At 41.7% G+C, this 25,987-nt stretch overlaps 1 protein-coding gene across 2 annotated transcripts; it reads right to left on the bottom strand.

Moving 5' to 3' along the window:
* Positions 1 to 332: 332 nt before the first annotated feature.
* YWHAE (tyrosine 3-monooxygenase/tryptophan 5-monooxygenase activation protein epsilon) lies at positions 333 to 25,987 on the bottom strand. Of its 2 annotated transcripts, XM_074595002.1 has the most exons (7): positions 25,472 to 25,681; positions 13,088 to 13,287; positions 7,322 to 7,428; positions 6,317 to 6,523; positions 5,337 to 5,473; positions 2,835 to 2,881; positions 333 to 1,268 (listed from the first exon to the last, which is right to left on the bottom strand). In XM_074595002.1, the coding sequence occupies exons 1-6, from the start codon at positions 25,533 to 25,535 to the stop codon at positions 2,874 to 2,876; spliced, it is 723 nt and encodes a 240-aa protein (XP_074451103.1). In that variant the 5' UTR covers positions 25,536 to 25,681; the 3' UTR covers positions 333 to 1,268; positions 2,835 to 2,873. The 2 variants fall into 2 exon arrangements, with proteins under 2 accessions (XP_074451103.1, XP_074451102.1); XM_074595001.1 differs by lacking the exon at positions 2,835 to 2,881 and having other exon boundaries at positions 25,472 to 25,987.

Raw genomic sequence — 25,987 nt, 5'->3', positions numbered from 1 at the left:
AAGATTAAGGTGTTTCCCTTCTCTCCATCCGCGGAACTGGGCTGGCTGAGGAGCGCTGTGAGGGCAAGTGAGAGGAATGCACCGACCAGCTGAGGGCTTTTTGTGCCTTCAGGAAGGGAAAGAGGGACACATGGTGTGGAAGAGCTTCCGACTCCTGCGCCGGAGGCTGGGCTCGCAGCCGGACTACTTACGGCTAAGACTGGGATCTTACTTTAGCTCATATCTGAAGAGCAATGCTGTTCCTTCTCTTTTTGTCTCCCCCTCCAAGTGTTCCTATTACAAGCAACAAAGCAGAGTTATTCTTGCCGAAACAACTAAAATATAAAAGAAAGTCGTGGTAATATTTGGCATTTTTAATTTAGGTTTGTTTTATTTAAGTTTAATGTTAATTCCATGCTGTGTTTCAGTAAGAACAATACAGATTCTGTATCTGTGGCTCCAGTCAGATATCCAGTAGTACAAATTAGCTTCAAGTTACACATACTGAACAAAAGAGGTTGAGCGAGCGAAGGGAGATGGGGAACGGGGAGGGAGAAAGAAAAAATATTGAACACGCATGCAGGCTTATCAATGCCACCTTCAATGCTAACCTGCTTTGAGGAAAAGTAAAGAATAGGCAAGAATGAGCAGCCACGGATTGTTGAACTGTTACCAGCACCATGATTTTCAGCAACATTTCAGCAGTTTGGAAACTTTTGTTTTTATACAGTAAAACCACTACAATATATGTCCCAATGCAACCTGTAACTTCAAGCTAAACACCTAATTAAGTTTAAACATTGGTATAAAATTCAGTTTAAACAGTTATAAAAAAAGAAAAATGCCACCACATGCGCACTACCTTGCCATAACGAATCTCTCCCCTACAAGTCTAATGGCCTTCAGGTGTGACATCCACGGCTGATGGCAATCACCACATCTGGCAGGAGACAATACAGTAATGCTGAAAGAGCCTTTACGCAGTCCTGTTAGTGTCTTAAAGAACCTAAAAGCTGGCACCAGTAAAATCCACAGAAATTCACTCTTGCCTTTTAAGAACTTTTAAACTGTGTAAAAAAAAAAAAAATAAAAATAAAGAAACCCAACAGGGCAGGAACCTAAATTCTGAGACCCAATGTAAAAGTCAGATTTGGTGGTTCTCAGAGTGACACTGAGGGTTTTTGTGGGGAAGGGGAAGGGTGGTCAGAGATGGGTTCTCTTGTTGGCCTTTGTGTCTCACTGGTTTTCATCTTCCACATCCTGCAGCGCTTCTTTATTCTGTTCTTCACCTATGAAAGCGTTAAAGTAAAGGAAGATGTTAACTTTGAGAAGTGAGACCTGCAGAATGGTTTAACGAGCATCTAGAGATTAATAGTTTCATGCAAGCACACACGCTCGCTCACACGCTTGCAGAAATGACACACACACACTCTCATAACGCAGCTAGTTCTGGGGTGAAGCGTTTCCATAGAAATTAAGCCTTATAATCACCTCGTCACATTTCATACAGAACTGTAGCACGAGCTATTAGACAACGTACTCTGTCATAAGGACAAACAACAAACCACCATTTCAGAACACTGAGACTGCGCCTGTGATCGGTCCTGTTGATCAAGGGATGAACAGCCAAGACAAAAGTCATCAGAACGGCTGTAGATCAACATCCTTAAGTCAGAAAATACCTTCCCAAGAACTTCATCTCTACTCCAGAGCGCGCTAAGGACATCTATTCACTAGCTACAGAAATGAGACTAAAACAGTTTTTGGAAATTAAACTTCTTTTTTTGCCCAAGTCCACTCAAGTCTCAACAACAGCGAAGTTGCAGTCGATTTTGTAACACTGATGTCGTGTATTTATTAAAAGTACCAAAGGGAGTGTGAAAGAACGTCCCTGCTTCAAGTCCAACGTGAGAGGAAACCCCCTCGGCTTGAGGTCATTAAAGGAAAACATTTTGGGGTAATTAATTTCTCTTGAAAAATTGGCCAGTTGGGACCTACTCAACCAGGCTGCGACATGCAGTGAAATGGAAGTCTACCCATAAAGGCTCTTTGGTTGTACCGTAGCTGCCCCTGGGTGAGCTGCATGCGATGCCTCCGGCACGGCTGTGCCGCATTCCTGCTGCAACAGGATAAAGTTTAATGTACTTCAGCTAGTGCCGTAACACATGCACGATTAAGTTAATTGATAAGAGAAACTGAAAAATGTTTCCTTTACAATTATCCTTAACCATGTGAGATGGTACTCTCTTAAGGGCAATAAACAAAACCTACCAATTAAGTTAATTTGCAATAAAATCCAATCAAATGAGACTAATGACTTTCAGCATATAATCAGAATGCCTGCTCAGAGCATGTCCAGATTCAGAATTATCACTAGGTACAATACAAGGTAGATTCTGGAAGAGGTGGCCTAGGAATACAAGGCATCTGACATTCGGCATCAATAAAATTTACAATTAAAGTTACAGAACAGATCATTTAAGAGGAAAGCAGAGGCCCTGACCCAGGAAGACTATTAAAAGAAGATCTGAGCATGCTCTAGCCAACACACTTAAGCAAGTACTCCTTTAACAGGCGATGGTGAAAGTACTTTTCATGCCCAAATATTTTTAATATCCATCCAGGTATGCAGCTCAATTCCCAAACAGGTAAGTTACTTTGGATCTTAGTCAAGCGTATTGGACCTGGACAGGTCCTGGAACGGGTCACAAGCTGGTAGAACATTGCTTAGCCCTGGAATGGAGTCAAAGATACAAGCAATTTATCAGCAGCGAGAGAGTGGCAGAGGCAAGCATGATTAGTGATCGGAAGAAAACGGAGGCTGAGAAGTTCATTAAGCCATGACGAAGACTTACAAAGTAGAGTTTTTAGGAAATGAACAGTTGGACTTTCCTTTAGGAATCTATACAGCAGGAAAGAAGGGGAAAACAGGAATCATATGAAGACGACATTACAAGCGTGAAAATAAACTAAACAGCTCGTCTATGACATGGTTAAAAGATACAGTAAGTGAGATGGAAGAGTGCAGCAGCTGAGTAACACCTGATTTTACAGTCATTCCCTACAACCTACACAACTGACATCAAAGCACACAAAAGCTTAATGCAGAAGAACAAGCCTTTTTCAAGTCTCCCCCACCCCTTCGGAAACTGGTAATTGTGATGATCTTTCTCAGCACCACTATTAACTTTTGCCGATCTTCAAAGGCTCCAACCCATTTCAGAAATACGGAGTTATGGAAACAACAGCGTATGAGCGTGGTATGAAGAAATGAGAAAACTCTGCATCTATGTCTAAACATTATGCATAAACACCGTATTTTTTTGTGGACATAAAGAACTGCACCACGATTTTAGTAATTCTGCAGCATTTTCAATTTTGCAATCATTATCTTTCTGGTATGCATGATAAACAGTAAATAGGATAATCTGAAATACTTACGAAGAACAAAAATATCTGTTTTCATGCTATTGATCTAATTATTAAACAAGAAATTTGAAACTAGATTATGCCAAAAAAAGAGCCCCCGTTAATCATCTTGTTGAACTTCTCTGATATGCGAGATAAACAAGACAGACGTTACTCAGCTCTCATGCAAATATCAACAGCTTTTGGAAGATGTTCCAATGCCACTGTCTTGCAACAGCAATCCGGCTATTTTCTCAGTGTTCCCACAGAGCGCAAGGATATTTGCATCCACCAAAAAAGCAGAAAATAGAAGGTCGTATCTTAATTGTGGGAATTCGGAAAAATTTCTTTTTCCAATGCCTAACCATGGCAAGGAAGGCATCTACTAATACCTGCCGTATTTCGAGCAGAGTCTGTACAGACCCATCCAGGATACACACGTGTGCTTCCGCACCCTTTGGTAATTTTACATCTCTGAAAGCAAGATGGGATCTCTTGCAAAAGACTTAAGCAAGAGACTTAGATGTAGCATAACCTAGGAGCCAAGACCCCGCAACAGTGACAGTTTTCCCAGTTCTGTCAAAAGCCTGAAGTAATAGGGACAAATCGTGACCTGCAAGACTCGGTTCCCATGACCTACGCAAAGAGCTAGAAGCTATCAACTAACAATACTTTAAAACCAACCCATCAACCCCACAAACACGGGTAGCCAATAAAAATTTAAGAGATTCTACAACTGCTTTCAAATGGACACTACACCAGAGTACTGCAAAGTAATGCTATACGGTTATTGCCATGCTTCAACTAACATCTTACAAAAAAAAAAATAATTTAAGGCATTTATCTGAAGTTAAGCAGCAACGTTGTTTCAAACCTCTGTGGATTTCTGAGTACCCAACAGACTGTAAATAGGACTGACTTCCTCCGCCCCCCAAGTTAAAAGAAAGACAGCCAGCTCTTTCCACGTGTCTCTCCAGGACATGATTTTTGCAGAAGAAAATGTGAGTTTACCCTTTCTAGACAGAGAATATGTTTAATTCACTACCAATCATCTGTGCAACAGAAGGCGTAACTCTAAAAAAAAATATACAAGAGTAAATTTATACTTCGCATTGTATGTGAAAGAGGAAAAAGTCCATTTAGAATGCAAAAGAAAACCCACTTAAAAAACTTTAAATAACTATTAAGTGTTAGTAAACAGGAGTAATCGATGTCCCACGCTCTGGTACTGCCAGAGGACACATTCAGTATTTGCTCTGGCAACAGCCCACTTCAGGAGTCACAACCTAGCATTTTTGGGAGTATTAAAGTACTTTAAACATCTTAAGTAGGAAATTAGATTCCCCCAAGCTTTTTTTTTTTCCTCCTGCCCTCGTAACAAAGTATTTTACAAAATCCCTTTTCCTTTTTCCTCTTCTATTCATACTCGATTCTTCATAAGAAGAGCGAAAGATACAGAAAGCGCTGTAAGGTGAAGTCATTAGTATGATGGTGGTAAGCCTTCCACTAAAATGCCAGCAGAAATACTGAGTGACCTGAAAACAAGGGGGAACTAAATCATTTGCAGGACTCCCTCCTGCACCAGAAATTCACATCCGATTGGAATGGCAGCCATAGATGAACATGACAAGCAATATGAAAGAAGAGCTGAATGACACAAAGTCACTGCTTTTAAAATAATCAGATGACTAAACAGCCAGGTGGGGAGAAAAAAAAAAAAAATATTAGTGTTACTAATTCTACACCACCTGCCTTCAAGCAAGAGCTGAAAAGCTTCTCAGAAGAAGCTAGTGTCACCCCATCAACTTACCCACTGTTAAGAAAAGACACCCGTTCAGGCAGGTCAATGATTAGGAAAGACAGAAGTAAAACACCACACCAGTCTACATCTCCACGCTGTTTTCTGGGCAGAGATGGGGGCCAGCAGCATTTTGGAACAGTTTACTTACCATCACCCTGCATGTCTGAAGTCCATAGTGTCAGATTATCACGTAACAACTGCATGATAAGTGTAGAGTCCTTATAGCTTTCTTCACTCAGTGTATCCAGTTCTGCAATAGCATCATCGAAAGCTGCTTTTGCCAACCTGTAAGCACAGAATAAAGTCAGATTTAACATCGGTTGCAAAACAGATTTCAGCAGCACACAAGTTAAACCTGTGCCTCTGAACACCTATCTTCTAGTCTGGCTACACAACATCCACAGCTTCTGCAACAGTGTTTTTTTTATATCAACAGTGTTCAGACATTCAACCAAATATCTCCCTCCCAGCTTCAAAACCAGTCACTTTGTGTGCTTAAGAACAGTATTTTTTTTTCACTCAAGAATACTGGTTTTATTAAATATTTCTACATCTTGAAGTACAACTGATCAAGGTCTCCTAAAAGCTTAAGAGAAAGTATATTACATACCCTACAATGATAGGCATAGAAGACAAATGATATTTCCTTCAATCCTCACTTTCATGCTTATATCAGCTGAATCTCTAGAGACAGATGAGCTATTGTCATTCTATAAATGCCCAGAGTTCACAGAAATTAGTAACATGACCCCTCTTACCTTGTATAACAGCCAACAGCAAGAGAGGCAAGTTAAATCATCTCACACTTTTTGCGGGGTAAGGGCATGCCCAGAGTTAACATGGCAAGCTGTTAAACTGCCATTAGTTGATCAATCCAAGTTATCCCTACCCTGCTTCCCATACATAATCTACTCCCAGATAAACAAATGGGTTTGGACTCAAAAGAAAATGGCAAAGTTGAAAATCTTTCCAATTAATTGACCTCAAACAGAGCAAGTCATCAACTACTAGCAGGAAGAAAACCAGCCCAGTGTTCCCACTGAAGAAAAGCAGTTACCCATGCAGCAACCATTTCTGACTTGTTTGGTATTCACATAAAAGTTTCCCATCTTGCCAGTCACTACCTACCTGCAGGCACGATCAGGAGAATTAAGAATTTCATAGTAGAATACAGAGAAGTTGAGCGCAAGTCCTAAGCGGATAGGATGTGTTGGCGGGAGTTCTGTCATTGCAATATCACTAGCAGCTTTATAAGCCACCAAGCTATTCTCTGCAGCCTCCTTCCTGTCATTCCCTGTGGCAAACTCAGCCAGATACCTATGGTAGTCCCCCTTCCTGAAAACAGAAACAGACGGTCAGTAGTCCCTACTTCCCCACCAGCCACTAAATTAACAGCTTGGTTTGAAACTGACGTCTATATATTCACACTCAGAGGACGCTGCTGCTGAATTACTGTCTAGGCAACAGTGCATTAGTACTCGAGTGAATTTTAAGCCATCAGGCAGGAAAAACAGTTTGGGTTCATTTTCTTGCGTTAGTACATGAAATCACAGTATTACCTTCTACATTATCAACTGTCTCTGTACAACTGCATCTCACATAAACCAGACAAGTTTTTGATCTGAAGCATAGAGATAGTTCCACTAGAGGGGAAAACACTCCTGATCTTTTCAAGATTTAAACTATGCTTCAGAGAGTACAAAATATGCAAATTAGCAACACAACAACATACTCCAAGGCCAAGTTCCATTTGGTAGTGCAATTTTTAAGTTGATACTACACGACAGTTATCTGCCTACCTAATTTTCTTCTCTTTGTCAGCGTACAGCTCATGCAAGAAAGCACCTCATTTAAAAAAAACGGTTGTTTCTTACATCTAAGAGCTGCACAACAGCTTATATTAAGTTCTCATGACCTTATTCCAAACATCATCATCTATCCAAACCCACACAATCAGGACACTTAACACCTCAAAGCTGTCAAAAAGGAATATTGGCTAGATATGACCAAACTGCCTTCTTTCTAGAAGCAGTTACCGTGGTTGAGTGGGCAGCAAACACAGGTATAGCTACTTTATTTCTGTATCTAGTTCAGATACAGTAAGAGGTCCTTACCTCACCAGAGGATACTTACATTTTGTAATAGAAAACCTTGGACTCGCCAGTGTTAGCTGCTGGAATGAGGTGTTTGTCCAGTACATCCAGAATGTCACAACAGATTAACTTCAGTTCAGTCTCAACCTATAAAAAAATCCAAAACAAAAAGGAGGCCAGGTTAGCACATAAGACTAAGAGCTATTTCAAAAATATCCAAGTATCAAACAGGTAACATCATAAAAATCCAGAGAGGGGAGGACAGAAGGGAAAAAAACCAAAACCAAGAACAACAAATTCAGCTGTTCCACAGGTGCACTAAGCAAAACAGTTCTGCATAGTTAGCTGGCACACAAAAAAAGGCAAGGACTGGTGTATGATGAAATACATAACTGAGTAACGGAATTATGAATTCCCTGGAAGACATCTTGCTAGACAGCTGCACTAAGTCTGTCTCAGGATATAATTCCTTATGCAAGGCTTGCACAACTCCTGATTTCTTAAATTTTTGACCCTGGAAGGCTGCCCTAAAAGTAGCAATGGTGAATGGGACAATTTGAAGGCAATTAATACAAATAAAGCTAAACTCCATTCTGCCCCAGAGTTAAATGACACCTTCAGAACAAGGTTCTAGTGACTACTTGGGAGACAAAGCTCTAACAGATAAAAATCACGGTGCATCACAACAGAATAAAGATGTGCCACACAAACAAAAAGGTCAGATACGAGAGGAAAACAAACTCCAGAGGGTACAAACTTTAGAAGCAAGCACAAAAAGCCAAAGCACAACAACTCTGAGAAAAAGCAGATGTCATCTACGCTAACAGTGTGATTTGTGGTCAAAGAAATCCAATATATAAAGCCTTACTTAAAACCAGATAGTGTGTTTTAATAGCCAAAGCTGAAAGCAGAATCACATCACCTTCCATTTTTTCTGATTTAGAGCATAAAGCAAGGTCTATGAGGTTAGGTTTTACCACAGAAAGTTTCGCACCTGACAGCAAAGAAACTAAGCATGCCCAAAAAAAGCTAAAAACTGTCTTTTCACATCACCACTGCCAAACCCAGACTTGCTCTCAGCACCCCGTGTCATTCACAGTAGGTGTGGTTTGTTAAGTGCAGACAGTAGCCTATTGCTGCTCTTTCATGATTTCACAGTAACTTTCATAGCTACAGCTGAAGACAACTTTGTCTCAAGCTACTTTTATTACTCTAAAGTAGACATTTTCAAGCAAAGACATCAACATTAGTTTCAAGAAACTACCAATAACTGCACGTCTTGGATCACATGAGCAACCCCACTTAGTCCCCTATCCCTTCCTATCCTTCCACCCATGAAGTTATATGTCCTTCATTCTTTAAGCATTTTTCTTGCCATGTAGTACTTTTTTCACCAGATAGCTCCCAAACTATTGGAGTTTGTAACCACAACACCTATCCCAAAAGCTGTTAAAACTACATCTCCAAAATAATGTTAAACTGGCACATACTTACACATACCAATTTGTACAAAATGACTTAACAGATTTGCAGAAGTTCCTTTGGAGAAATTAATCTACAGCAAATTTCATATACAAACAATGTCAGAATGCCCTAACATTCAGGGAAGGTTTAGATACTATAAAGTTACATGACAAATGCTTATGGAAGTTGCTGAAATATGGTCACTTCAGAAGAATCTACTTCATATATTCTTGGGCTACAAAAGCTATAAAACCTTTGGCCAGCAGTCAGTTCCTGCAAACTTCTTTCCTCTTGATCCTCTTTTTCAATGACTTCTTTTGCAGAGAGATCTTCAGCAAAACTGCAAAGAATTAAATCAGTTTCTAGTCCTCTTTTGTTAAATAACCATACACGTACAAACTTCTTTTTCATCTCAGACAGACCTTTTTCAGCTTTGCTTAAAGGATCAATCACACAAGTTATCAGAGATCAGCTGCTGTCCAGGGCAATGTAAATGTCCTGACTAAGCTTAGTTTAAAAAGATTTAATACAAATCGAGTTGATTAAGAACAATACAAAAACCCCACAACAAAGCCCTAAAAGCTCTTCTACCAAAAGCATCTGTTCTAGACAGAGTGGCTCAATGAGCTCTGCAAAGCAGCAAACCAGCGTGAGAGCCCACACTAAGCCTTTTAGAGCGCTCAGAAAAAGTAGGTTTAGGGTCTATCACCATTCCAGCTCCAAATACAACAAATGGTACTACAGGCTCTGACCAGCAAGGAATGACTGGTCACGCCAACGGGTGCATAGAAGCCTCCACAATCCACCCTGCCTCTCCTTCTTTTAACGGTAGTGCTGGCTTAATCAGATTCCAGACTGTGTTCTTAGCTCTGCAGATACAAAAGCTTGTAAACCACCCAGCGATCTAAATAAGGAAACTTATTAGAAGCAACCAGGAGAAGGGTAGCCTGTACTAGTTCGTTGACCTGTTTTAATACGTAGGCCCCAAAATAGCTGCACCTCACAACTGAGATGCAACATGAAACTAGAACGGTAGGAAACAGTTGCTGAAGCCTGTAACCCACCCCCTCCCACCCTGCCAAAACAGACCGAGCACCCGCATTTATGCCAATTCATAGCCTAAGCTTTCTAAGAAGAGGGGAAAGAAGAGCCCTGCAGCTACCCTAAAACACAACCCAGGTTGTAAGTCAGAGCACTAGAAACACATACATTCTCACATGCCACAAACACAGACCAGTAAGAGGAAGGTGAATACTTGTCCTATGCTATTAGGGAAGGGATTTGGTTTTACCGTAAGGAAGTGAACTGCATTATGTGCAGACATACAGCACTTCATCCTCTCAAGGACAAAGAGTGCAAGCTTCAGTGTGTTCTCATCTACAGAGATGCAGTCAGATGAGAATGCCAGAAGCTTTACGTTTGCGTATCCAAATGGACCAACAGGACACGGAAAAGCAGCCTCTGTACAAAGGAGGCAAGTAAGCGGCATTTCCCCCCATGGCTATGTATGTGTTTTGCTACATTTATCTTAAGTGGCTTGGGTAAAGGCACAGCCTGGCATCTTCCATCATCTCTCAAGTGTTGCCTAGTGCATGCCTCAGTAAAAACCAGCCTGGCCCTATGCTGACAACACCATCATCCCTTGAGTTCTTCTCCAAGTCACACTGGCTAGTAGCTCAAACAAACTCCAAACATTTTTAAGAGCATGTCCTAAATTATAATAAATACTGATGTAGACCAAAACCACCAAACAATTACTTTCGCACAGTACCCCTTCCATTTCAACTCAGGCAGCACTCTACAGCTGAGCAAGGTCACACCTGGTTCTAGTGGGAGGCAAGAGATGTGTTTTTCTACAGATGCTGGTTCTCTCCAACTCCCCAGTGCTCTAAACTTGGCCTGTCAGTCCCCAGACAAGCACTGCGTTGGGGTTTTTTCTTCAGAGCCTTCTAAGACTGGGAAGGGTCTTCCCAACAATGCTGAACTTACTCTGAAAAATGTTACAATAGTGGGTATTTGTTGACAAGGTAGCATAACCAGAACTCTGCCAAGCCTGGACCTCAGAGAAGCACTGAGCATGTCAACAGGGCAGTTATGCTATTGTTCCAGCAGCGGCAGCAAGAAGCATCACCCAAACCTCTGCAGTATGTTCTTCAGGCCCTTAATGGTCCCATGCCATCTTGCCAAACCCTTTAACACTCTCCTTATAGCAGATGCTAACTCATATTACCTCTCCCAGCAGCCACAAACAGGATCTGGTCTTCAGCTACAGACAATACAGAGAGGCCACTAGGAAAAGGCAGACTAGAGCTGAGTAGACACAGCTGGCCTTTCTCCAGTACAGAACTACATTACAGTTCTCCACAGCCCTCTTCCACCTAAAGCTGCTGCGATAGCTATTCCCTTTAAGGATTTAACAGCTGAAGATACCGTTGGCATGGCACTGCACTTCATGTGGCCTCTCTCTCTAGGTACTTCAAGGACTACATACATGTATTTCTTGCACACCAGCCTGTTCTGCACGATACCTGGTCTCTGTAAAGACAGACATGCAGAACAACGCCTTTTTTACTGTCCTTTCAAAGACAAGAAAAGAGTCTTTTCGCTATTAAAGGATCTTTGGCAGAAGATAGTAACCACCCACAAAATGCTGTGCAAAAAAACCTGGAAGCACACAGCAAAGACAAATTTAAACAATCATCAGATAGCTATTGTCTTATTTTGTTTGGTCTCAGAAAGATTTTATACACCCATCAAGAAATGGTATTTGGAACTGTATGTAACTGGCAGAGCCTCATCCCATCAGCATGCCAACATAAAATTAGAAACTCACAACTTTAACAATTCCATAGAGCAACAGAAACCCTGTGAGTCAACAGAAAGTAGTTCAGAGCCATTCCTGAGAAAAGATTTCCAAGCCAACATCATTTCCATTGGTAGTATATGAATCAGTGCCAGGTGATATAATACACTCCACTGTTTCTCTGGAAGTGAAGATCTGAACCATGTGGAGGCACTTGTCCCCAAATAATGGATATTAAGTCTTTGCAGAAATGTGTGGGATTTAAATAGCATGGGAGCATGCCTGCTCCGTGCTAAACCATCACTTAAGGAAGGGGGGGGACGGGAACAACAACTCGCTGTTCTAATAGCTGAAGGTTTCATTAGCCCTTACCGATGACTGTCAAAGCTTGCTCCAAGTTCTCCATTTTAGGTAAAGTTGCACAGGCTGACTAGACTCAGCATGAAGTTATGTGCATCAATTTTTCCCCCTCTCAAAAGAGAGAAAATAACAAGGCCCTAGAGGTTATTACACACGCAAGTTTCACAGTTGAGATGACCATGACATCTTAACATCCCCCATCCCCAGGAACATGGAGTGCTTTATCTGAAAGTGACTGCTTTAACTGCTACCAGTGTAACTGACCAGCTTAGGGACAAGGAAAAAGAAAGAAAAATTTGTAATTTAAGAACTAGACGCTGTCAGAGAAGCCATACTATCTCAGCACTCACTTCAGCACAGGCATAGCTGTCTGAGCTAATAATAGGTCTGCCAGTTCAATTGTACAAGACTAACTAGGCAACTATTCTTCACTGCGTCACCCAACTGCTAAGCACTGAGTTTACGGCAACGCCCACCAAGTTTTCATCTGGGGGAAAAATTAACAAAACAAGGCCAATTGACATGAAATGCAACTATCACAACGATAAAAGGTAGAGGAGTCAAAAAAAGTGGCCATTTGGCTTACACCGCCTGTGTTTATGCCAGGAACAACACTGAAGATCCCTCCCCAACGTTGGCATTTCAACCAACAACATTAAGATTTTGAAATCTGTAGGACAGGGTACTGCAATAGCACCAAGTGTCAAAGTCTGTATGAGCCAAAGCTGCTTATCAGAACTAGAAGCTTAACAGCCAAACACTTCTTTTGACATGGTTAGTTTTCCAGAAAAAGTTGCTTGAGATAAGTCAGGTTGGAGGGGAAAGAATAAGGCCTCCTGAGCACATGCAGCCTCACACTCCAGTAAGCAGGGAAGAAGCAAAGTGCCAGCACAGCTCAAATGCTTAGCAGATACGTAGACGCACTGAAGGAAAATCCCTCCCTTTCTCTTTGAGCCTACTGCCCTTTTGAGTGTTTACACAAACACACCCGACCTCTCCCCTTCACCGAGTATATCTGTTCTCCAGACAAGGAAAAGAACTTCATCCTTTCAAGACTGTCACCTTATTACAGCTCACCATACCACAGGCAACCTAGAATACCAGGGCAGTTTATGGCAAAGGTAACAAAACTGGACCTTAACTAAATGGCATTATGCTACAACACCAACTACATCTTACCATTTGCCGATATTCCCGAATCATTTTTAATTTATCTTCTCCACCTTTGTTTTCTTCTTTCTGTTCAATGCTGCTGATTATTCTCCAGGAAGCTCTTCTGGCTCCAATCACGTTTTTATATGCAACAGAAAGCAGGTTTCTTTCTTCCACTGTCAACTCCACATCCATACCAGCCACTTTCTTCATTGATTCAACCATTTCTAGGAGGAAAAGGTCAGACAATTATTCTCATAGCTAAAGCATCTTTCAAACCATTCAAAAGAAGTTGTATGTTAATGATAGCTTATGAAAACAGGCTCCCTCCTCCTTTCATACACAGTTATTCCTCACTTTTATACCGGAATGTTCCAAACAAATCAATGAGCATGTACACAAAGGAAGTATCTGATGTTCTTTTAAATGCATTTGACAAGGGTCCCAGAAAATTCTTTAGAGACAGTTGTTTTGGGTTTTAGTTTGTTTTTTTTTTGTTTTTTTTTGTTTTTTTTTTTTTTAAGAGACAGACAAAAAGGATTCAGCATTAGCAGCAAACACGTTTTTCACAGTGGATAAGAGTTATCAGCACAATCCCACAGGAACGCGTGTTCTTCAAAGTGTTTCAGAAAAAGCAGCGAATAGGGAGAAAAGCATGAGCAAACATAAGCTAGCTTTCAGCACAGTAAAGATAAATTGAAGAATACAGAATGCTCCACTGATTTTTTTTTTTAACTGGAATATAGTGTAATGGGGTAATTAACCAAAAAATACAATCCAGATTTGAACAGATGTAGAGAGTACGAGTACTGTTATTAGGGAAATAAGTCAAAGTTCCAAGATGAAACCACCAAAAGAAAAAGTAGGTGCTTGGAGAAGTAACAAAAAAAGCCATCCTGAGGATAACCAGAGCAACCATATCCACCCATGCCAAGCAGCTATTTACACTGAAAAGTAACACACAAAATATAAATTTATAATTTAAACTTTTTGAAAAGGTCTTCTAAACCTGAGGTTAAAAAAAATATTACTAAATACACATTTCCTACACTCAAGTGGAAGGAAAACCTTGAACTACTTAAGATTGGTTATAATCCTTTCATTACCTAACCACATTATGATTGCTTGTGATGTATTAGAAAAGTAAAAGTCAAAAATGTTAAATATAAACTAATTAAGAGCCTACTATGAGACATCCAGGAATCATAAGCTTTGTCCTGCCACACAGTGCTTCAGTTCATTCACCATTTACCTTCCAGCTTCTAGAACTGGTTGTAATCCCACAGACAGAAAACAAGACCATTAATGAATGAGACTAAGCCCCAACTATCTCATCTATTCAACAGGACAACTGTTTCATAGCTATTTGCCAGGTAGAGCGACACCAGAACGACAGAGAATCATACAATCATTTAGGTTGGAAAAAGACCCTTAAGATTGAGCCCAAAAATATTTAGCTTCTGCCAAGAGCATGATGTTGTGATTAGGCTACGCCTCCCCTAATATGAAGCTTTACTATTCTGTGGTCTATTTACCTTGCCCACTCATCATCCCTCCTCCATCACTTTACCTCCTTATGTTTTGCTGTGTCATGGCAGCATAAGCAATGGGAAACTGATGAAGCTTAACTGTCAATTTTTCCCTTGGGTGACAAAACTCACAATCATAACAGGCATAGACTATTTCAGCAATGGAAATTGTAGGCTCAATCTTTTTCCCTGGCAGAAGCAATGTTATCAGTCTCCAACAGGTCTCCATGCGTGCAGGACAAAATTTTATAGTGGCTCTACTCTTACCAGAAGCAGAAAAAAAACCATCCTTACCTCTACCAGTAGATTTTCCTTCTCCAGATCATGGAGAGTAACAACAACAAAAAAACCACTAAGGATTTGATAAAATCTTTTAGAAAACACCACCCTACTGTTGTAAAACGGTAAACTGTTTTTGCTGAAAATTTCAAGAGTTGCCCTAAAACATTCCACATACATACAGTTAATATTAATATAAGCATGCAATCTTGTAATTTAAGCTAGCTACAAGTTAAAGGCAATATAATGCAGTTACAATATGCAACTTAAATAATGCAAGGACTATGACTTGTTTCCTGAAGGATGACCCTACCATCTATACAGAGAATTTACTTCAAAGCTGTAAATTTTTTTAAATTATGGGAGTTAAGTCATCTCATATTTTGAAGTTTCTTAAAACAGCAGAGCTACGCCCAAGACAACGTGCCTGACAATTAATTTTTGTGAACAAAGATGACGAATGAGAATTAAGACTTGCACTCTCTGCTACTTGGGTACCTTCGCCAAGCTCCAGCAAGAAATGCAGGGCTTGTCTTTAAGCTTAATGTTTAACTGCCCTCAAATAAGAGTAGGAATTGAAACTGCACTACAGCCACAGTTTAAGAAATTAACCTGTATTTGTGAATGCACAGCCCTCCCTTCAACCATTAGCTGCAGAAGTTCATGAGATGAAAAGATATCCTCTATGTAAATACAAATCATTTAAAATGTAGGAAAAAAGAGGGGGTAGTCATACCATACTATTCATCCATGATGCTCATTCACAAGCATCCACAATCAATCTGAAGATCTTTAGTCAAACACCCAAGGTTTTACATACATGGCACACTTAACTAAGCAAGATCACGTTAACGTTGTCCCATCACATCTTCTCTGAAGTTATGAAGACCAGAGGAAAGTGAGTAACACTAAAACCTTCTCTGGAAGTGGAAGGTTTCTCAAGTACACCATGTCTTTTTTAATTACACTTCCAGCCTTGTGCACCCTACCAGTAGTCTCTAGCAGCCATACAGCAACACAATTGGGATTAACTACAGAGCATTTCAGTCACTAAGGGATGTACTGCAACACTTTTACAGAATTCCTGCTTCTTCAGGAAGTAAAGTAACTATTCATACCTATCTCTACAATAAACAATGATACAGATGTAATAATTACTCCAGAAGCGTGGAGGTGAGAAACGCGTACAGTAACAGTTTCCAAGATCTTCTGGCCTATATCAGGAAATTGCAACAACTAGGGAAAAAAATGAGCAAGTTTTATCAAGTGTACTACAGGTTTCCTTCACAATCACTTCCCCAGAGGCAGAATGGTCTAACATGGAAATTTACAAGGAAAGAGAACTACACACAAGACTTGCTGTTCCCTGTAAACAGGTATCCTATTCTAAACATACTACAGATGTAATCAACTGCTTATCTTCTGCAGGATTTTACCCATTGCTAGTCTAAAAACCTACAAGCCCTTGAAAAGGAGGTCCAGCATCACTGCACACTGGAGGACAAATCAAATTTAAGCTGAGCAATAGCTTTTACAGAGGCATACCTAAGACCCAGTCCCACAAGAAGCACGGCCTCTGTCAGTACATATTAGTCCTTTTGCATCTCTTCAGTCTTCTCCAGAGAAGGTCATTAACTATCACCTTGTAGAACCACCATGACCACAGAAACAATGCTGTCAAAAGAAAACTGCTCAACTACCAGAAAATAGGCCTTGTCACCCCAAGATTTTTACGGCTGTGAGTTGTTAATAAACCAAACAGACTTTTTACCAAGTGACAGTAGTGAAGAATAAGATGCTGGAGGGCAGGGGGAAGCACACGAGGTTTTCTACATTTGCACAGAAGCACAAAATCCTCAAACTTCAACAAGTCTTCATAGTAGATACATACTCTCTTTTAATACACTGACGAAGGGAACTGAAAGGTCTTCCCTTCAAAATCTTAATCCTGTTACTAGTTAAATACGCAACCACAGATTAAGATCTCACCCTAAACAAGTGTCTTGCACAAAGAGAAAAGATTTATCAGTCTACCCACAAAACTCTTGGAGAAAAAAGTTTCCAGTTTAGTAAAGAGCCCAATTTTACCTACAGTACAAAAATCTTGGCTGGTATTTCAACAAGACAAAATAATTTCATACATATACCTTGGTCTTCCACAGTAAAGCCATAATCCAGCCCTGAAAGTTTAAGCCTGATGAATAATCTTAAGAACGCAGGCAATACAAAAGCAAGAGGACCGCGTATCAGTATCTTCTCCAATAGAAAACTAATTCTATACAAAAAAAGAGCCATATATGCCTGCCTACAGAACAAATATTTTATATTTTAAGTGCAGCTTTACCTATCTGGAAGATTTCACAAGGAGGTGAAAAGCTCGGAGACCATTCAAGACAAAACACAAGTCTGAGATTACACCTCAGTAAGAAGGATTAGTGCAGTAATGACAACTCGTTGCATACACAATCCGGAGATGCTTACACTGCGTTATGGACAATGTAGTGTTATACAGATTCTAAAAAGACAGAGATTGTAGTTTAAGTGGTGAAGTTCCAGCCTTTCAGTTGATTGTGGCTGTCACCTTATTATGCCACCATCAGAACAGGAAATCCCAAGAGTGTAAAATGTGGAAGGATAGGGGAATATTCTGGAGAATGACACGCTTGCCCTAGATTTATATCCCTCCCCAGGCATTTGCTGTTGGTTGTTGTAAGAAATATCGCAATACATAGACATTTGGTCTCATCAGGTTTGTGTATTATTACGGAAAAAAGGCACTTAATTGAGACTCAAAACAACTACCTAAGATACAAAACTGTAATAATGCCCATGCCATTTTTTAAGTTCCCACATTCTACTACTATGACTAAGATGCTTGATTCCTCATCGCAAACACTGCTGCCTCACCTCCAGCCACTGCAGAGTAACAGTAGGGACACACACATCCATAGCTTGTAAAACAAAAAGGTTTTGGACAGTGGTTGCCACTACAGTAAGTACTACCTAAAAAAGATTTTTAAGACAGGCTGGTACATGGCTTGGGATTGGGTTTTTTTGTTTTAATATGAAAAACAAAGATTATGCCTTACTCTAAGCTAAAAAGTAATGGCAAAGTTTAAAAGTGATGAGAAGCATGCCTGGTAACCACCTACTAGGGGCCAACCCACAGAATTTGTACGAAGGGCACAGTTGACAAGGAAACTTAGTGGGTAACAAAATGAAGAACGCCTCTTTGCCAGATAAAGATGAGAAACTAAGTATTTTTTCTTCTCAAACTCTAGAAATCCAAGCATCTCAGGGGAACTGGAATGTCCCTGCATAAGAAAATACAGAAACAGGTGATGTACAGCAAATTTAGTGGAAAGACTAAAAGCCTTCCCAATACAGGATACAAATACAAGAAACAGCAGGCCATACCAAGGAGTAGCCAGTATCTGACAATCCTATCAAAGTTTGTGCTCGTATCAGAAACCACTTGGCCTAAACAAGGGCTGATGCACTAAGGAAGAGAATCTGTTGGGGCAGAACTACAGTATTGGCAACCTCTAATTCAGGTTATCATATAGCGATTAAGTCTCTCATTAACCATGATGCTACGCTTTCCAAATTTTTTGTTTGTTTTACGAAGAATCTAGTTATATAGCTTATGACAGGGCACACCTAATCTGACTTTCAATAATAGACAGTATCTACTTCAACCTCACTGATGAAGTAACTATCCCTTGTCACCACACCCACTGCTTTAACATTACCGCAGGAAAAACAAGAGTTAGAAAATCTATTAGTGGTGTGCTTAACTACCAAAAGAGGAACTACGTAAGTGCGAAAGCTTGTTAAAATAAGAACAAAAAAAGAGCTTGTTGAGTAACGGTGGTACAGAGATGACTTGATGGTCAGGCATACTGAAGGCTCAAATCAAAACAAACCTTAGGAAAACCCAGAAGGTGGCATTCTTAAATACTATGAAGTTGATAGTAGCAGAAGCACAGCACTTCAGAAGCCTCAAGTTGTGTTTTAAGTTTAATCCTTTCTATTCTCCTTATCTAAGTGGAATAAAGCAGACCAAGATCTTCAGGCTTCTAAGCTGCTGCTCAGTATCTATTTCAGCATTTCAGGAGCTAAAAGCTGCAAATAAGCATCCAGTGGGATGTGACGAATACGGCAGAAAAAACACACGTTCACCACAGAATACTGCAATATTCAGAGAAGGCTCAGTACTAGTCTTGTACTTCTTCATTCTTGGAATGAACAAGAAATGATCAGTAGCAAGTCTCAAGAACTCAAAATAAAGCATCTGATCCTAAACCGTTGTGCACAACCTCAGTTAAGATTAGTAGCAGCAGCAAGCAAAGCGGCTAACACTGATTTTCAAGAAGGGTTCCAGCAGACACTCAAAAGGAACTACAGAACCATTAACCTAACACTCACAAGGGGTCAAGTTAACAGGAATTACATAAAAAAGAAAACCCTGAATGATTGGGTATATGCATAAACCATATATTGTAGAGCATAGCCTTCTGTAAGTGTAAGTAATGCCTCACAAATCTACTGCGATGCTTTGAATGAGTCAAGCATATGGATAAGGAAGACATGATTGATATAGTCTACCTGGATTTCCCAAAGGCATTTGACAAGGTCCCTCACCCAAGGTTCTTTAAGGAACTCAACTGCCATGGGTTAGGAAGGAAAGTCCTCACATGGATAAACACTTGGCTGAAAGACAGGAAACAGGGCATGAATATAAGACTCAAGTGTTCAGAATGGAGAAAGATCACCCATGGAATCACACAGTGATCTGTGCTCGGAAGCATGCTCACATTTATAAAGTAATCCAGAAAAATGGAAGCAAGAAGTACTAACTTAGCAGTAGCAGCAAACTGCTGAGAACAAAGGAAAAAAAAAGAGCTGAAGAAATGGGGGCAAGCGTATTTTCTTCATTAAGTGATCAGTGTAACTGTGAAGATAATGTTCACAGATTGCATTTTCCCTATACCGGCATACCTCCACCTGCCAACAGCGGGCACCATTCTATTCACTACAATGATTTGCTCCAAATTCAAGCCAAGAGCATGTAGGGCTCATTTTTTCATCCATTAGGAACTCTTCTTCCCAACACACTATCACATTGCCCGCATTAGGTTTCTCCGTTGCCTTAAGAAATCCTGCATTTGGCAAGTAAGACTTAAAAGATGGCTAAACCAGTACGGCAGCTTGCAGGGATGTGGGCAGGTGGCTTTCCCCTCTATCCGTATCAATGTCTTCATGCCAGCTCAACACTTCTTTGACCTCTCAACTGGGCGATTCAGGTCACCAGCTCAGAAAACAAAAAAAAAAAATACCGTGCTTGTTATTTAGCGAATTGAACTGGCTCTAAGGGTCAGACTAGAACCCAAGTAAACATGAAAAATAGCCAGGGAAGAGGACATCCCTCTTTCAATATCAGATTAGCTCACCCCACTTTGCAGCACTGCACCCTTAGTTTCTAAAAGCATAAAATAAACACAACATTTATGCTTACACACTACATAAATTTTTGCAATTTTTCTTCAAAGGTCTTCATGTGCTTGGAGCGCCTTGAGTAGATTATTACAGGCAATCAAAAGCAGGGTGCAACTGAGGTACTAAAAATTGATAATCCTACTTTAAGATCATTATCTAGAGCATGCCACGCTTATCACAATGTACGAGTTTTATACAAACGAGCATAAAGAACCTAACAACTATATTCCCAGAAGTTAAGACAGCCAACAGGCGGGGGCAGGGGGGGAAACACCAAAGAATACCCATCCTGCACAGTGGCTTAGACTATGGGGAAAAAAAAAAAAAGCAGCAGGTTATCCTGCTATTCCTTGTATAAGGTTTGTAACAGCTGGTGCAGCCAAGACACTTCCAACATTTCACTGCATGACTCTGCAATATACAGTTCTACAAAGCATACTTGTACTGTCACGAATTGGAGAAATACATGGGTTAAGGCCAAATTATCCAAGTAACAGTTGTATTTTCTGCATAATCAATCCTATCATAACTATTTCATGCAACAAGAACATAATTTCCAACTCATCACTATCATCTCATCAAGCTGTGAACATATGCTTTTCTAAATAAAAGAGGGTTTATCCAGTATTTGTAACAAAAACTTTAGTTTGAAAGCAAACATGGGCAAATCTAAAGACTGAGCCTCATCATACATTTCTCTTCTTGATCAAGATCTGCTACTAAGTAATCTTCTCGTACAAGTAACTCAAGAGTACTTGAGTGTAACGGACACCAACTCAGCTACTGGACTCCTTGCAGAGAACCAAACCGTCTGATTTTAAAGGTTTGTCTCCTTTGGTTGCTCTTGGTACCTCAGGAGAGTCAAGAAGGCCATTACAGAAAAGGGCCTTTTCTCACACAACTCTTTATGATCAGAAGTCAATTTTTATTTAGTGTATAAACAATTATCACTTAAAAAAATTAACAATCTAATCCCTCCAACATTGTCTTGGCCATACTCTTAGATTCCTATGCTTCTTAGGGACATGCTGAGATTTTTCTGCCATTTAGCACTTTCACATCTACCCACTGCAGAGACAAAGAGCAGTCATACCCCACGTCACAACAACATAAGACCGTTGACAGACAGGTATTAAGTATTAACCATTAATGTGGGGAAAAGGAAAAAAATAAAGCCCACCAAAAAAAACACTTAAGTGTGCTTGACATTTGCTTGAAAGAGATGGGTCCTCTGCAAACTGAAATTAATATGCAACTTAAATTCTAATTTGTGACAGTTTATTGATTCTTCATTAAGCTGTAATTTCAAGACCTGTTACTACGAAACAATTTTTTCTAAAATGAGTTCAAATCTTGAATTAAGTCCATTACTGCACACCTTACTGCCTTCATAATAAAGATGCATTTCCCTGACAGACAATTTATAAAAACAGAGGAGTCAGCTGTTAGCTCGCTGTATTGGGAGCCAGGAGAGCTCTCAAATAGGTGTTTTTTTTTTTCCTTCTCACCTGTACCTTGATCTATTATCTGTTTTTTTGGGGAAAAAAAAAAAGCCCGAACTATTTCTCATCACCTCAAGTCATACCGTATGTAAATCTGAAGCCGTATACTTCAAGACCTGTAGTACAAAACTGCTGCTTAGAGTTTAAGTATCCACTTGCAGACTACCTTGTGTCATAGCAGGTTTCTCACCTGATTAAAAGAAAGACGTTACCTAGCTTCCACAATGAGCAATGTGGACACAATGGTTTCGACGTTCAGCAGCAGCCTATGGGAACGCAGATACACACATTCTCTTGATAAAAAGAACTCAAATGCCAGTAAGGTAATTTCACAATGTCACCTACTGCAATTGTTTTCCAAAAAAAGACAATTTTAGTTCTGTATTATTCTATTAATACTAGTCTTTGAAGGAACAGCAGTTAAGTGAGATTTCTCACAAAGCTTCCTGTATTGTAAGTAAGCTTCCTGGCATTTTGTGATTTGTCATGACATGCCTGAGCAGATCTGTGACAATAGTAAGACACCCAAATCTCTTAATATCTCTAGAGATCAGGGCTTAAGTGCTACTTACACTGCAAAAGTACCTAGAAAGTTGTCCCTTTAATCTGGGCCAATGTACCGAGGACAGCATAGACGCAGGCCTAGGTTTCCAACGATTCACAAGTATACCTTCCAAGAGTTTGTAAATTCCCTAAGTGGGTCAGGTAGGTAACACCAGAGAAGCGAGTCAGATGCCCACCATCAGTGCTGCTATAAATGCCATACACCATACATAAAAAACAACCCACCACACAACACTCTGTTAAAGCCTCAAGGAAAAAGATGGGGCAGAAATTAATGCTATCCTAACATTAAACATGAGAAATTGTCATTCCGCACTCACATTCAAGTTACACAAGAGATTTGTATTCCAACATATTTGTAGGCAGTACTTACCATCACACCATTTTATATGTGCCAATTAATAACTGTGACCTTATGATTGTGTATCTCGAAGATCAAACTGAAGAGCAAAATTAAAAATAACTTAACACTTTCACCATACTGCTTCCCACACAATTTTGTTCACAGAATTATTTAACAGTCTCAGCTACAATCTTGGCAGAACTGCTGTATTTCATATAAACAAGAACAAACGATGCCAATAATTTTTAATTGTTTCAGCTGAACAAGAATACAGAATTAGATGCTAAAACAGTATCTACAGTACATATTCTTCCAGTCCGTAGACATGAGAGACACGAAGATGCATTTAGAACAGCTAGCAGAATGAGAGGGTGCACCTTAAATGTGTTTACCCAACTTCATTCCAATGAATTTTGGGAGTCTAAAACCCACAATGTTGATTTCAACATGACAACTTCAAGTTTAGTGTTCCCTCCTAAATGAAAACAGTCTCATTACCATTCTGAAGTGATACAGCATAAGAAGTCTTTTACATTTTGATCTAGCCAGTTTGTTTCGCAAACAGCCATGATACTGGTGGAACAGAAAGTCCATCAAGGGAAATGCTGCACCAAGGCAATCCCTACTAATCAATTTTTATTAGTTGACAGGAAGGGTGATTGTTTTGCACTGCAGATCTCTACAATGGGTAGAGTCTGATTACCTCCTAAAGAACTGATTTACCCCTGACTTAAGGGAACACCAGAAAGACATGCCTCGAAAGCTCCCGAAGACAATGAATCCTACAGGATGTTGGCCAAGCATCCACAGAATCACAGAACGGGTTGGGTTGGAAGGGACCTTAAAGATCATCTAGTTCCAATCCCCCTGCCATGGGCAGGGACACCTCCCACTAAACCAGGCTGCTCAAAGCCTCATAGAGCCTGGTCTTGAACACTTCCACAGATGGGGCATCCACAGCCTCCCTGGGCAACCTGTTCCACCACCTCACCACTCTCACAGTAAAGAATTTCTTCCTAGAAACCCATCCAACTTGGGTTTCCACTCAAACCAAAGCCAACACCTTCAGTTGCACAGACTCATCCACACCAGGTAGGGAACCCTTTCCTCCCTACTCACCAAACCAACTCCAGGAATGTTGCTGGAACTGGGACTGAGGGTCAGGGGGAAGGAAATGCATCTTCCCATCTCACACCCTTTAGGGCAGGCAATAAGATACTGAAAGAAACAAAACCCCGGCAGAAGCTGCACTCTTACTGTGGGATACGGAATTGCATACACCCCTCTGCCCAAGTCAATTAATTTGTACCCCTGTATCTGGAGGGTTGGGGGGGGGGGGGGGGGGGGGGGCATTTTCTTCTGTAAGTCCTTACAGTTATTGTGGAGACTATCTGACTCATGTCATTTAGTGGAATTCTTAGTCCTACCTAATTTCCCTACTGGAACTGTCACAGAAATCAGTCTTATTTAGGCCTTCCTTTTTTTGTTGTAATTTCTATTTTCCTCCCCAAAACTTGCATTTTTCAGATGTTCTGCAATAGTACTATCAGCAGCTTTCTAAGCACAACTCAGTAAAAGTGTCATCTGGCGAGAACTTGATCATGTTGTCTATGAAAATTATGAACAGAAAGTATTTGGAGTGTCTTCCTACCTCTAAATGAAGTGTAATTTCACACATTTTACATACAAGAGTATTTATTTCACTTGAAGTGAATACACATAAGGTCTTAGGGCAAAAGTAACAGCCCCAGAATTGTAGTATCACCGAGAAAATTAAAGGCCCTTTCTATTATACGCAAGGGAAACAAACAGGTTTGAAGAAACAGCCACAAGACAAATGTTTTTGGGGCAACAGACACCATCCAGGGTTTCCAGTTCCTCCCCTCCACCAGTTTTCCCCCAAATATGAAAAGCTCAGGCATAGCGCACAAACTTCCAGGGGAAAAAGAATGAAAAGATGATGCTGGAAAGTAAAATGAGCTGTAGTAATTTCTACCACATAATGAAAGCGTATACATTTTCTTTAGGCAATTAAGTACCAGGTACTCGATCCCTCCAGGGTAAGAGCTCGCTCTCTCTGGGTTTGCCAGGGGCAGCAGCATCTCCAACCGCAGGTAAAGGAAGAGAAAGAAAAGCGCTAGCCCCCTCCCCCGGGACCCACCACGGCGAGCAAGCCTCTCGCCAGCATCGCCTCCCGAGGGGCGAGAGAGCCGGGCACCCCCCTTCCGGAGAGCACGGCACTGGGCGTTGTCTGCGGCGAGGCGACCTCAGCCCCACACCGCGGAGCTCAGCGAGGCCCGGGCCGAAGGTAAGCGAGGCCCGGGCCGAACAGAACCACCTCAAGTCGCGCCGGTCAGCGGCACGAAGAGGGGGAGTGGGGTCTCTTTGTCGGGCCCCCCGAGGCGGGGGCGGCTCCCCTACCCCCCCCGGGACTCGCCCTTCGCGGCCGCCATTTTATTCCCGGCTTCTGCCGCCACCGCCCCCCGAACCGGGCCCCGCCCAGGCCCAAGCCACCCACTTGTTCAGGCCCCCCATCCCCAGCTCCACCAGCCCCTTGGGGCGCTCCCAGTCGCCATTTTGTCTGTGCCCCCCTCCTCCGCCCCTACCCCCCCTCCCCCGCCCAGCCGCCATTTTGTGGCCGCTCCCTCCCTCCCTCTCCCCTTGGCCTTGCACGGCCTTCCTAGCCAGCGCTCACCATCGTAGCGCTCAGCCTGCTCAGCCAACTTGGCCTGATAGACGAGGTCCTCCCGATCGTCCATGTCCTGCAGGCGGGGCGGCGTCGGGGACTGCACGGGGCGGATGGAAGCCGATGGGTCTGGGGGGCTCAGCAGCTACCAGCTCGCTGCTCTCCGGGCAAATATGGCGGCAGCACCTCCTCCCGCTGCATCCGGGCACTTCCGCGAGTGCGCGCATGCGCCCTGCGGCCTCCCATGGCAACGGCGGCTCCTTGGCAACGGGCGGGAGGTGGGGGCCGGAGCCGCGGCGGCGGGAGGCGGCAGCCGAGGCGGGGGGCGGCGGGGCTGGAGCCGCCCGTTCCCCCGTCCGGTTGTGGCGGGGCCGGAGCCGAGAGGGCGCCGTTGTTCTATGGAGGCGGAGGGGCGAAGTGTGGGGCCGGTGGTGGCGGGGTGGGGCCGGGCGGCGGGTCCCCGCCGGGCTGCTGCCGTGAGGGCGGTCCGGGGGCGCTCGGGGAGAATGGCATTTCCCTCGATGC

This window comes from Larus michahellis, chromosome 7 (genome assembly GCF_964199755.1).
Source record: "Larus michahellis chromosome 7, bLarMic1.1, whole genome shotgun sequence".
NCBI lineage: Eukaryota > Metazoa > Chordata > Aves > Charadriiformes > Laridae > Larus > Larus michahellis.
This window is presented reverse-complemented; position numbering and strand designations above follow the sequence as displayed.